Consider the following 14,881-nt stretch of genomic DNA (forward strand, 5'->3'; position numbering starts at 1 on the left):
ATATAATGACAATAAAGTTCATTCTATTCTATTCTATTTTTCTATTCTCTGGCCAGGTCCTCACCTGCATTAGCTTGCTTTCAGATCAGCAGGGGCTTTTATGCAGGAATTAGCATCACAGATAGATGGCCTGAAGAGCCGAGGTGGTGGCAGGGTGCAGCTTTAAACGCGTGCTTAAAATTGCTGTGCATCATCTCCAGTGTGCTTCCACCCCTGGTTGCAAATTTCAAATTTTGATGGAAATGGGGGAACACAGTTTTCATGTTAGCTTGATTAAAGTCCCCTGCCACAATGAATACTCCCTCTGGATGTGTAGATTGCAGTTCATTGATGGAGCATTCAAGTCTTGTCTGATGTTAGCACTGGGAGGAATGTACACTGCATTGAAAATCATAGCACTGAATTCCCCGGATAAATAAAATGGCCTGCATTTTATAGTTAATAGTTCTACATCGGGAAAGCAGTGACATGAGACTATCTTTCCATTGTTGCACCAGTTGTTGTTGATGTATATGCATACACCACCGCCTCGGGATTTACCAATGAGAGTGCTGCTCCTGTCTGACCAAATCAGAGTTACACTCTCGATGCTAACTGCCTTGTCCAGAACGGATGGTTTCAGCCACAATTTTTAAAGAAATATGGGCGCAGCAGTCCCTCATATCCCGTCTTTCATTTAAATCCAGCTTCAGGTAGTCCAGTTTGTTCTCCAGGGAGCGGGCATTTGAAAGCAAGATGGAAGGAAGCTGTGTTCTGTGAGGATTAGCTTTTAGCTTTGTTTTTAGCCCCGCTCGACATCCCCGTTTCTGCTTCCCATCATACCGCTTACGTTCTCCTTCGTCGACGGTCCCCCCTGGTACATGGCTCCGCTGCTTCACAGGCCGCTGGATGTAGCCTGTGTACAAATGTAGAATTCCCATGCTACCGATGAGGTCCAGAGTATACGCATCTTTTGGACAAAAACTGTTTGATTTATTTACATCTAAAATTGTCTGGCGGTCGTATGTTATTATGGAGTGACTATGCTGGAAGTTAACCTTGAAATTTACAGAATTTACCGATATATTTGCCAAATATAGTTCCATTACTACCACGAGCCTCTGCAGCCGCAGCCGAGCAGGGCGCCGCCATCTTGATACTGTTGACCATTATTACTGATGTGGGACAATTTTTTTTTATCTGGATCTGGATCTATTTTCCAAATTCTGGTTTCTGTGATCTTTGTTGCAAAAGTTTTTAGTTCCATATTTTCTTGTTCAACAATATTTTATCTCAACAATCTCTACACTATAATTGTAGTGAATCTATGTCTTCTTGTTTAGTTGTCCCTTGGAACACTTGGTGTTGAGTTTAGGTGTTTGTTTTCCATCAGACTCCATTATCATCATCGTTGTGGAAGCAGTGTCAACTTTATTTTTTGTCCAGGTCCTCGATGTCATGGATAACAAGTACTCTTACTTCTGGACCTCCATTCAGCTTGATGTAGATTTTTCAGTCAGCGCTCCGATTTCCCTGAATTTTTCCCTGCTTTCTCAAGTCGTGTGCTTTCTTGACGATTTCATCATTACGTTTTGTGAGATGCTCATTCATGTACACATTTGTTCCCTTAAGCTTCTTTCCCTGTTTCAGCAGTGCCAACTCAGTGGACTTGTGGTTAGACTGTCCACCATGAGACTGGAAGGTCAATCAATCAATCAATCAATGTTTATTTATATACCCCTAAATCAGAAGTGTCTCAAAGGGCTGCACAAGCCACAACGACATCCTCGGTTCAGATCCTACATCAGGTCGTGAGTTTCCAACCCCGGCAGAGTCAAACCAAAGACTATAAAAATGTTACCCATTGCCTCCCTGCTTGGCACTCAGCATCAAGGGTTGGAATCGGGGTTTTTATCATTAAATGATTCCCCCTCACCTCCCAGGGGGTGAACATGGGGATGGGTCAAATGCAGAGGACAAATTTTGTTTGAACTTCAACTTTAACTTTGTTAATGAGTTTCATGAAGATGACTGGGGAAGTGTTGTTGTTTCTTCCATTCAGTGGGATGCATGTATCGATGGTATTAATCTCAATTTCAATTTCCTTTGATTGCAGAAAGTTGACCACTTGCTTGTCTGCTAAGACACTATCCATGTCATCTAGTTCTCCTCCATTATTCACAGATTTCACGTAGAACTTTGTTTTAATACGGTGCCCTGTCACAATGTTTTCGTTCATTGATTTATCCTGATCCATTTCATCTGATATTCCTCAACATGTTGTTGTCTCGTTTCACTGCAATAACTTCTTCTTGAAGAGTCCTAATTTCTTGATGCATTTTCTGAAAGTCCTTTCTTATGTTTTCATTCTGACTTTGCAAACTTTCTATATTTTCCTGCAGCCTTCTCAGACCTTTTTTGTAGTCTGTTGTTGCTTTTCTTTGATCTTCTTTAAGTTCTCTTATTAGTGTTTCCAGGTCTGCCTTGTGTTCTATTTTTACTCTTTCTATGTCATTAACTTTTTTTTTGGCTTCATGTCTTGCTTACCATCATGTGTCCAACATCAAATATTGCTTTCCCACGTGTCCTGTGTCAGAGAATCATTTAATTCACATGACACCGAAGGTTTCGAGATTTGAGATTTTCTTTTAGATTTTGGCATCACAACAGCAGCAATGAGTGCCTCTTGTCTCACCTCTCTATTGGCAATTGCTTCATTAGCGACTTGCGGCACTTTTAACTTGTTTATTTCAACAATTTCGTACCTTGCACAGTTCAGAGATCAACTTGCGGTATCAGTCTCGACTTATTTCACTCTGTGTTGTCGGAAGCACTTTAAAATAGTTTAAAACTCTTGCCATAGCTTCTGGTTGCTAGGCAACCGCCTTGGTGGCGTTGGCTTGAGGCTAACGGGTATACCAACTCGCCTTAATTTAGCTCTATCAGTGCCTTTCAACGGACCATAATCATTTTAAAAATGCCAGGTAACTACTGTGGCTGTGATCACAAATCAGTATTCAAAAATCTTCAAACCTATCAAAAAGCCAAGGCGGAGCCTTTTTCTTTGCGTCCTATCCCATTGACAGGAAGTGATAATCATTTACTATTAATATGTTCTATTGTTTTTGTTAAATATGCTACACAATATGTTCTATTGTTTTTTGTTTTTGTTGAATATGCTACGTATTATAATTTATTGTTGTGCATAATACTGGATGCTACATTATATGTTGCAATGTTTTGTTTTTGTTAACTATGAATGTGAGTGTGAATGGTTGTCTGTCTATACATGTGGCCCTGCGATGAGGTGGCGACTTGGCCAGTGTGTACACTGCCTTCTGCCAGAGTGCAATTTGGATTTGAATATTATATCATTAGCTCGGCACACCTATCTTTAGGCAGTTTTGCCCATTCCTCTTTACCCATTCCTCTTTGCATCACCTCTCCAGCTCCGTCAGTTTGGATAGGAAATGTTGGTTTTCATCCAGGATGAGTTATAGCATTCCTCTGTGGAGAGAAAAGAACCTTACAGAAAGTACAACCATCTCTGCAGCATTCCACCAATCAGGCCAGTATGGTATAGTGGCAGAGGACAGATGCCATTTGTTAGAAAAAAGTTTGCAAAATGCATCTGAATAACTCACAGACCATGAGAAACAAAAGTCTCTTTGGCGTGAATGCCAGGCAGGCATCATGTTTGTTGGAAACCAGGCACCGCTCATCAACAGGCCAATGTTAACCCTACGGTGAAGCATGGTGGTGGCACCATCATGCTATGGAGATGATTTTCAGTGGCAGGAACTGCGAGACTAGTCCAGATAGAGGGAACGATAGGCGTGACAAGCTTGTGGCATCATATTCAAAAATACTTGGGGCTGTAATTTTTATCAAAGGTGCTTCAACAAAGTATTGAGCAAATGCTGTAAATGCTTATATATGTGTGATTTTAACATTTTTAATGAATTTGCTTCTTGGAATTTGCTGTAGAATTTGGGGGACAAAAATAAATTTGTTCCATTTCAGAATAAGGCTGTAACATAACAAAATGTGGGGAATAAATGGATGCTCTATAAATACTTTTCAGATACACTGAATTGTGTTTGTTAAATATGCCAGCTAATACAGTATGTCCTATTGTTTTGTTTTTGTTGAATATGTTACATAATATGTTTTGTTTTGTTTTTGTTGAATATGCTGCGTAGCAAGTTATATTGGCTTTGTTGAATATTCCAGGCACCCAACGAGCAAACGCAAGAGCTCCTGCTCCCTATAAACGAGACTTTGAGGCCAAATTGAGAAACTTCTATCGGAAGCTGGAGACTAAAGGATATGGACAAGGACCTGGAAAAGTCAAGTAGGTTTAATTTCTACCATATTTGTTACATTTATATTATCATTTACAATACTTAAAATAGCAATATCACAGACTGCATGAAGAGCATCTTAATTTTTTATGATTACATTTGAATTAACACGAAAAATATCATGTTTGTGTTGTCAGGCTGGTGATACGTAGAGACCATCTTCTAGAAGATGCCTTCAACCAAATCATGTGTTACTCTCGCAAAGATCTACAAAGGAGCAAACTTTACGTCAGCTTTGTAGGAGAAGATGGGTGAGAATTTATACGTATTGTTCTAAATATATAACTCATAATTTTATAAATACATGAAAATAAAGAACCTATTGTTCTAAATGTTGAATTCCTCATTCTATAACTTATCATCATGGAGTATCAGGCCTGTAAGCAGACATCGGTGATTAGGGGTCTCCAGTTTTCTTATGATGAGTTCTACATTACTGATATTTCCGACACATTTTCCTAGGCTGTTGACATATGTTGTTAGTTGTCGACCTAAAGCTTTCTTTCCTTCTAGCTTTCCTGTTAAAACCAGTTTTTCTGAGCTGTCTTTTTTGACGTGTCTGTGAAATTTCATCCGCATCTTTCGAATCGTAAAAATTGGAGATCTTTTTAGTTTTTGCCTGTTATGTTATTAAACAGTATCAGTACAGATGATGTATTAACATCCATAGTTGGCAACAAATCACCAAAAATGATTCACGGACGCGGCCACCGCTGCTGCTGGGCTCCCCTCACCTCCAAGAGGGTGATCAAAGGTGATGGGTCAAATACAGAGAATAATTTTGCTACACCTAGTGTGTGTGTGACAAGCATTGGTACTTTAACTTTAACTATAATGTAAATAATTCAATGTACATACTATGATGATTAACTTGTGTGATGACTGTATTATGTTGATAGTATGTATTTGTACCATGAATTGATTAACGTGGACCCCGACTTATTCGGGTGTTACCATTTAGTCGTCAATTGTACGGAATATCTACTGAACTGTGCAATCTACTAATAAAAGTATCAATTAATCAAAACTTTTAACAAATCATTCGTCACTTAGTCAAGTGATTTGCCCTGAAAAAAAAAAAATGGAAAAAAAAAGTGTTGGACGGTGTTCATTTAGTTGCTGTAGATATCTGTAAAAGTAACAACAATAAGATTACGTCTTTGTCTTGTCTGTCACAAGAAATTGCGAGCACTTATATGAATTGATACGATAGGAATCTGGAAATTACTTTCCAGGTGCTGAGGTTGATTCGTCATCTCACATTGTGCTGCCTACCGACTAAAAAGAATGAACACTGTGCATTTTGATTTACTATACGTGAAATCCTATGTGTGCAGTAATTTTCCAGGCTATTGCTAGTTAACGCATACGTCAATACATCCAGTATTCTTCAATGCGCCAGGTGACAACACTGCAAAAAAAAAATTGCGGCTTGTGTTCAGGTGCCACTTGCTTGCCTTCACCATGGTCCTCCTCTCCGCAAACAGCGCTATCTCGAGGCTTTCTCAGCTGTTTCGGTGATGTTCTTGATGGCTCTGCTCCTTGCTGTTCCAGTGATGCCCAGGACACTTAGGGCTTTGTGGAGTGAGTGCCCCACAAATAAATCTGCTGCCAACCCTGATGGGCATACATCTTGCCTTGCAGTCCTGTTCACAACAGGTAGTCAAACTTTGTCTTCTAGCTTTCATGGGCTTCCCCCAAGATATCCTCCCATGATGTTTTTCGTGCTCTCTGAGGCCAGTTGGATGTCTGGTTTCAGGGTTGTGCTGACAATGTTCTAGAGGTAACCGCAACTGATTCCCCTAGTCTACAGAGAGCTGTCATTCTTGGGCAGTTGCCAGGATCCCTGCTGGTGCTTTCTTTCATACCGCCTTTGGCCGATCTCCTGCTTTGACAAAAGTGATTGCACAGATGACATTGTGCTTTTGGCTGCCGCTGTCAATACCTTTGTTGATGGCTTCTGCAATCGGTTTCAGCTCCTGGTTGCTGTGCCAGCTAGAGCTCAGAACATGTTCCGGAGTTCCTCTTGCTGAACACAGTTAGCAGTTTGGGGTTACTGCTTTCCCTCAGGTGAATAGGTTTGCTGGGAAAGGCAGGACGTCATATACTGTCTGGATCAGGAAACTGATACGGTCTGGTTCAGCCTGCCGCAACTATGTTCAGGTGACTTTGCAGTCCATGGCGTGCAGATGGTCCAGGTTCCCTGCTGCCTCAGACCAGACTTCATTCATTCACTGCTGTCATGACCTACTCCTGTAGCTGCCTTTGCTTCTCCTTACCCTTGCTTTTCTTTGCCGAGGGGTGTTGGGAACATACCCATGCCTGCTCTACCATGGGCCACTAAACCCACCAGATCTCTGTGGTGCAGTTGCTCCTCTGCATCCAGCACCGCAGTCTGGGTACTCTCCTTCCTTCCAGCCTTCATCACAACTCCTGCCTAGCCCATCTTTGGGTAGCTCGAGTCTCTTTACAGCAGCACCTTTCTGGTTTAACTTACCTTGAACTTTTGTACAGCAGCACCTTTCTGATCGAGGTACCTTGAACTCCTTTTCCAGCGACTTCAAGAGCAACCCGAGCTTTGTGGTGTTCCCATTGAAAGCAATGTTACTTGGGCTTTTGGGTAACCCCAAGTAGAGGCCGGTGTGTCTTTGTTGATATACCATGCTGGTACAGCCACGCTTTGAACTTTCATGAGAGGCCAGATCTGGCCACTGATCTCAACCATTTGTCCAGTTCCTGACAGGTTGACTGGACAGATAAAGAGTCTTTAAGGTGGCTGTCAAAGACCTTGCCGAAAATATTTATAAGCTTCTCTGACACTGATGTTATCATTGACCATTTGATTTTGAACTGGAACCTGTCAATGACGTTGCCCTTTTTCACCACTAGCGATCTGGACTTTGCTGGTTTGAATTCCATCCAAGCCTACGGAATGAGTCTGTCCAGCCTTTGTAGGATCTACCTGCATTCTGGCACTGACTCTGTGGTGACAGATAAGTCATCCATGGAAGCCCTGATCGGGGGCTAGCAGGTCTCTGTTAGGTCCGTGGGCCTCTGCACTTTGACTCTGCAGACCTGACAATCATGTTTATTGTCAGGGCGAACAAGGTTACAGAGATGGTGCAGCCTGTGATTAACTCTAACATTACTGACTCCTCACCCAGGCTAACAGGCTTGCTAATGGCTCGCGTCCTTACCTGTTGTAATGTATCTAATCAAGACTCAATCAGTAATCTCTATTTTTAGAGCAAACAATGGCGCCTTTCCGGGTAGGGTGGAGGCCATCTATCCTAAGTAGGTCAGGTTTTCCCCATAGAGAGGGCCAACAATCTACAAAATAATAGTCTTTTTCTATGCAAAAACTAGCCAACCACCTATTGAGTGAGACTAATCTGCTATATCACTCAATATTGCCTCTCGCTAGCAAGGGAACAAACACAATTACTAGATGTCCTGGGGAGATTACGAATTTTAGCTATGTTTCTCTTTGTAATCTCAGATTGCGACATCCTAATGTCATTAAAACCATTGTGTATTACAATGTTTGACTAACTGGTGTTGATTAGGCTGTTGTATGTGTGTATTATTCACTGAGTCTAAAGGTCATGCCGACTTTAAAGTGGCGGTGTATTTGGAGATAGCAAGCTAGGCTAAGCTATCTTGAATGTGAAGTAGTGAAAATAAAAATAATTGTTTAGCATGACAAGTTGACAATGTCAAGTTGGATCTATGTTATAGTATAAGTTAACTCATGAGGATGTAAGGACGAGGTATTGCCAGTTGACATTTATGTTTTCACACCACTCCACTCTGTTATACATACATGACATTAATGAACGTGAGGTCATAAATTCATAATTTTATAAGTTCATGAAAATGAAAAAACATGTTATAAATGTATAATTATTACATAAGTAACATCTTGTTGTAAATGTAGAATTCATAAATGTAAAAGTACAATTAATGTACACACATGCACATACATATGCACAAACACACACACACAGACACGTGCGGACACACACGCACCCTTGTGTGTATATATAAATATATATATACACCCTCTCTCTCTCTCTCTCTCTCTCTCTCTATATATATATATATATATATATATATATATATATATATATATATACATATATATATACATACATATATATATATATGTATATGTATGTCTTTTTGTGCAGGTTAGACTACAGTGGTCCATCCAGAGAGTTTTTCTTTCTTGTGTCCAGAGAGCTTTTTAATCCCTACTATGGCTTATTTGAATATTCAGCGAACGACACGTACACAGTGCAGATGAGCCCCATGTCTGCCTTTGTAGACAACCACCATGAATGGTGAGGTTTACCATATTTGAAATATGATTACTGTGTGTGAGTGTATTTCACTAACAGTCTCGCTCTTTACTTTCATCACCCGTTCATAGGTTTCGTTTTAGCGGGCGTATCCTGGGACTGGCTCTGGTCCATCAGTATCTGCTGGATGCCTTCTTTACCCGACCTTTCTACAAGGGTCTGTTACGCATGTATGTACTCTCTTAACGCCCTATATTGTACGCCACCATACGTCACTCTACTCAAACCAACAGCCACATGATTCACAACGTATTGCATACAGTATGCTCCTTCGTAAGACATAGGGCTGCACACAAGCACATACACAGTCTATGTGCATGTGTGATGATTCAGTCATGATGAGCCTGATTGTTTCAGTGTTATCATTAAAGGCCTACTGAAACCCACTACTACCGACCACGAAGTCTGATAGTTTATATATCAATGATGAAATATTAACATTGCAACACGTGCCAATAAAACTAAATTGCAATTTTAAATTTTCAGCGAGTTTCTTGTTGAAAACGTCGCGGAATGATGACGCGTGCGCGTGACGTCACTGACTGTCAGGAAATATTACCTCAGCACCAGTTACGGCTAAAAGTCCTCTGCTTTAACCGCATAATTACACAGTATTTTGGACATCTGTATTGCTGAATCTTTTGAAATTTGTTCATTTAATAATGGAGACTATAAAGAACAATGCTGTTGGTGAAAAGCGGTGAATTGCAGCTGTCTTTAGCACCGAGACACAGCCGGTGTTTCTTTGTTGTGAAGCTTTAACACAGAGTGGTCAAGCGAACATGTTTCTCTACGTCAACCAGCATGTTTTTGGATGGGGAAATTGTGATATATATCTTACCGGAGAAATCTTTGGATTATTCGTCGTCCTGCAGCAGCTGTTTAAAAGCCAGCTGTAAGCCTGGCCCCTCGGCTTCTCTCTGAGACACTGGGTGTTCACCGCAGCCATCCGACCTCCATGTATGTCTTTACAATCTTTAAAATCTCACTAAAACACTATTAAAACAATAAGCAGATAAGGGATCCTCTAGAATTATCCTAGTAAATGTGTCTGATTACATCTGAAACGCTCACACTGCCGTCGCCCGGAGCCGTCGCTTTTTTTTCTTGCTTTTTTTTCTACTGCTTCACTATCAATATCCTAATTCACGAATCTTTCATCCTCGCTCAAATTAATGGGGAAATTGTCGCTTTCCCTGTCCGAATTGCTCTTACTGCTGGTGGCTCCCATTAAAAACAATGTGAATATGTGTGGAGCCCTGCAACTCGTGACGTCACGCACACTTACTTCCGGTAAAGGCAGGGCTTTTCTATCAGCAACCAAGAGTTGCGAACTTTATCGTCGTCGATGTTCTCTACTAAATCCTTTCAGCAAAAATATGGCAATATCGCAAAATGATCAAGTATGACATATAGAATGGACCTGCTATCCCCGTTTAAATAAGAAAACCTCATTTCAGTAGGCCTTTTTAATTAATTAACAAATCAGGGTAAAGTACCATTGACATGGAAAACTGCAAGAGTTACCCTACTTTTTAAGGCTGGTGATAAGACCAAACCAGAGAACTATCGGCCAATAAGTATTTTACCAATAGTATCAAAAATAGCAGAAAAATGGTTATTGCGCACAGATAATTGAACACCTAAGCAGTGGACATACTCCTCTTCATCTAATGCAATTTGTTTTTTGTAAATATCACTCATGTGTTCAACTGTCAAGATTCCGATGTATGCAGATGATACGGTGTTTTTATTCTCACACTAAAATCAGAGCCATGATACCAGTGTCACATTGGCTCCAAAATTCCAGTCTACATATTAATATAAAAAAAACTTTTTGTGTGTGTTTTTCATGGCATCTGTTTTAGTTATGGATACATGTTTAGATGTAGTGGATTATTTAAAATATCTGGGTGTGGTCTGTGATTCAAACCTAACTTTTAAATATCATGTTGAAAAATTACGTGTATTATCAAATTCAACTTGTAACATTTTAATCATATAAGAGTATTTTGACTTTGGAATCAGCAAAAGTTTATATGAATGCCATGATTTTTACACATAAAATTGACTGTTATACAACTTGGTCTCATGCAACACAGGGCACCTTGGGACCCATCAAGTCTCTCTTTAAAAAGACATAAAATGTCTATCATAATTGTAATATACTTAGCAAGTAGGGGTGTGGGAAAAAATCGATTCGAATTTGAATCACCATTCTCACGTTGTGCGATTCAGAATCGATTCTCATTTTTATAAAATCAATTTTTATTTTTTTTATTTTTTTAGCAATCCAACAAAACAATACACAGCAATACCAGAACAATGCAATCCAATTCCAAAACTAAATTTAGATTACATTAGATTAGATGGATTAGATAGTACTTTATTTATTCCGTCAGGAGAGTTCCTTCAGGAAAACTAAAATTTTCAGCACAATCCCATTCACGATCAGACAAACATTACAGGGAGACAGAACAGGATGGCTGACGGGTCTGCCGACTTCCAGCGCCCCTTACAAAAAAGGTGAGATACAGGTAAACAAGTGGGGGGGGAAGGGAGAAAAAAATAGAAGATTAAAATAAAATTAAAAAATCGGTCTAAGCCTGGGCCCTTGCATCGCATCTCATAAACTGTGTCCAACTGTGTCCAATATTTTCACAAAGATCAAATAAGTCATATTTTTGGTTCGTTTAATAGTTAAAACTAATTGACATTATTGCAATCAGTTGATACAACATTGTCCTTTAAAATTATAAAAGCTTTTTACAAAAATATACTCCTCTGCTTGCATGTCAACAGACTGGGGTAGAGAGATCCTGCTGAAATCCTATGTATTAAATGAATAGAGAATCCTTTTAAATCGGGAAAAAAATCGTTTTTGAATCGAGAATCGTGTTGAATTGAAAAAATAAAATCGATTTTGAATCGAATCCTGACCCCAAAAATCGATATTGAATTGAATCGTGAGACACAAAGATTCGCACCCCTATTAGCAAGTATAACATTTTAGATTTGGATAACGATCAGACATTTTTAGATGCATGTTTTGTTTTTCGGGATTTGAATGAGCTTTCCCCTCCACCACTATTACGTTTTTATAAAGAACCTGTATTTGAGTCAATACGAGAGACGCTACCAGGGATGATTGTAACATTCAATGATGTAGGACACATTTTAGTCAAATGGTTGTTTCAATTAGAGGCATACTTGGATTGAACAAACTACCAGCTCATATTATTAACTGTCAACTATGCAACTTAAAAAAACAGTAAAACAGTGGTTAATGACAAACCAGTCTTGTACCCATGTGTAATGTGCATGCTCAGCTGTTCATCTTATGTTGATTGTTTCATTGTCAATATTAATTGTAAGTCGTAGTTTAATGTACGTATGATATTGTCTGTAAATGTGTGTGATGTCATGCAGTCCATGGAACAATGTCAGGCAGACACGTGTGGACTCACAGACTGAATTGTTAAGGAAGATTAATAGTTTTAATGCTAACGACACATATTGCTACACTTAAAGAAATTAATATATTGATATTCCTTAATATTTTTGTATCTTAACTATCATATAATTAGTATAGTATATCATTAGTTACTTCCTATTCCAATGTTGGCATCATTCGTACTTATCCACAAGAGAAGAGACACTGCAGATTAAAAAAAATACCTATAGACCTATCATTTTTCTTCCTGTGACGGATAAAGTATTCTCACAGGTTTTATTGCGGCGGATGCTAAGAGCCCTAGAAAGTCACCAACTAAGAGAACAAGCTAGATTTTGGGTGGGCTTTTCTAATATTGACCACATCCAGGCTATTAGTCAACTAAAAGAAAAAGCTACCAAATATAATATCCCACTTTGCTTTGCATTTGTCGACTATAAAAAGGCGTTTGACTCAATATCATTTTCCCAACTTTCTGCTACACTCAAAAACCAAGGAGTAAATGCAGCATACATCTTGATCCTCCAAGACCTGTTTAGTGGTGCCACTTCAACATTGAGATTGCACCGGTATTGCAATAAGATCAACCTTGAAAGTGGATCCACATATGGTGACAATGTCTCGTCCAAACTCTTCACAGCCTGTTTCCTAGACGCTATTATCAACAGTGAAGGAAAGGGAGTCAACATCAACGGCGAACATCTTTCTCGTATGATTTTTGCTGATGACATAATATTGGTGGCCCACACTCCACAAGTACTGAATGTTATGCTGAATGAAATCTATCTCAAAAGCAAACCGGTGGGCCTAAACATGCGCCAAAGTGATAAGTACTCTACCGGGGCACCAGACGTTGTAGATGGAAACCTTATCAAAGTAGTTGACAGCTACATCTATCTCGGTAAGATGGTAACAAACAATGGAGATAATCCGTCAGAGATACAAGGAATTTGTATTTATTTTTCTTCAAACAATCTATCCATCCATCTTCTTACGCTTAGCCAAGGTCAGGTCAGAGCGGCAGCTGCCTAAGCAGAGAAGCCCAGATTTCCCTTTACACAGCCACTTCATCCAGCTCCTCCCGAGGATCCCGAGGCGTTCCCAGGCCAGCCAAGAGTCTCTCAAGAGTGTCCTGGGTCTTCCTTGTGGCCTTCTACCGGTTCAGACATACCCTCAACACTTCTCTAGGGAGGCATCCGGGGTCATCCTGACCAGATGTCCGAACCACCTCATCTGACTCCTCTCAACGTGGAGCAGATGCTTTATTGTGAGCTTCTCCCGAATGACAGAGCTTTTCACTCAGGGAGAGCCCTGCACCTGATGGAGGAAACTCTTTTCCGCCGCTTGTATCCGTGATCTTGTCCTTTGGGTCATAACCCAAAGCCCATGACCATAGGTGAGGATGGGAACGTAGATTGACCAGTAAATTGAGAACTTTGTCTTCCGGCTCAGCTTTTTCTTTACCATAACTGATCATTACAGTGTCCGTATTACTGCAGGCGCCGCACCGATTCGCCAGCCAATCTTACGATTCACTCTTCCTACACTCGTGACCAAGACTCCAAGGTACTTAAACTTCCACTTGGTGAAAAATATCCTCCCCAACCTGGAGATGGCACTCCACTCTTTTACGGGCGAGAACCATGGACTCTGAATTGTAGGTGCTGATTTTCATCCTAGTCGCTTCACACTCGGCTGCGAACCGATCCAGTGACAGCTGAAGATCCTGGCCATATGAAGCCACCAGGACCACATCTTCTGCAAAAAACAGAGACCTAATCCTGCAGCCGCCAAATCTTGCCGCCACCAAACAGGATCCCCCCACCTAGAATTTTTGTCCATAAAAGTTATGAACAGAATTGGTGATAAAAGGCAGCCCTGGTGGAGTCCAACGCTCAGTGAAAATGGGTCCGATTATCTGCCGGCAATATGGTGTCACAGTGGGTAAAACTGGTGGACCAAAATGCAGACAAGACAAGCTGAATTAGAGTTCAAGGGTTATTATTAATAAAACCTGAGGGAAAGGAGGGAGCTTGTAGTCCTTGGCTTTGCAGTCTAGAATAGATTAGAATAGAATAGAAGGCATTTTATTGATCCCTGGGGGAAATTCAGCAGGAGAGCACACTGAGGCTAGCAGGCTGTGGCTAGCAGGGTGAGGCTAGCAGGCCGAGGCTAGCAGGCTGAGGCTAGCAGGCTGTGGTTAGCAGGCTGTGGCTAGCAGGCTGAGGCAGGCACACACTGCAGGTAGGGAACCGAAGGCAGAGGAAAAACGGGTAAGATCAGGAGCCAAAAAACACAAAAATGGCAGGTTCGCAAGATTTTCAAAAGTGCTAGAATTTTAGGACAAACGGACGAGAAGCGTTACCGCATGTAGAAAGGTGAAACGATCTGGCGATCGCGCCAAGTGAAGTCCAAACATTTGTAGGCTCCAGGTGATGAGTTGATGGCAGGCAGGTGAGTGATTAGGGTGCTGGGATCAGCTGTGCCAGGCTGAGAGCTGGAGCCAAGCCTACGCCCAAAACACGCCCACTCTCCCAAAGACACACAGAGACAAACAGACACAGACAGACTGTGACTATGGACCAAGCTCTGACACTCTCATATAGGGAGCGGACATTCCGACAGTCCGATAGCCCATAAATTTGAGTACTCCCCACAGGACTTTCTTAGGGACACGGTCAAATGCCTTCTCCAAGTCCACAAATCACATGTAGACTAGTTGG

General features: G+C 40.8%; 1 protein-coding gene across 4 annotated transcripts in view; it reads left to right on the top strand.

The window, feature by feature from the left end:
* Positions 1–14,881, top strand: part of hecw2a (HECT, C2 and WW domain containing E3 ubiquitin protein ligase 2a) — a 263,018-nt gene that overhangs the window by 152,080 nt on the left and 96,057 nt on the right. For all 4 annotated transcript variants that reach the window (XM_061918718.1, XM_061918719.1, XM_061918721.1 and 1 more), the window contains 4 exons: positions 4,213–4,333; positions 4,481–4,594; positions 8,534–8,686; positions 8,776–8,874. In XM_061918718.1, the coding sequence (XP_061774702.1) occupies positions 4,213–4,333; positions 4,481–4,594; positions 8,534–8,686; positions 8,776–8,874 (487 nt within the window). The remainder of the gene's footprint in view (positions 1–4,212; positions 4,334–4,480; positions 4,595–8,533; positions 8,687–8,775; positions 8,875–14,881) is intronic.

Source organism: Nerophis ophidion, linkage group LG13 (assembly GCF_033978795.1).
Source record: "Nerophis ophidion isolate RoL-2023_Sa linkage group LG13, RoL_Noph_v1.0, whole genome shotgun sequence".
Lineage (NCBI taxonomy): Eukaryota > Metazoa > Chordata > Actinopteri > Syngnathiformes > Syngnathidae > Nerophis > Nerophis ophidion.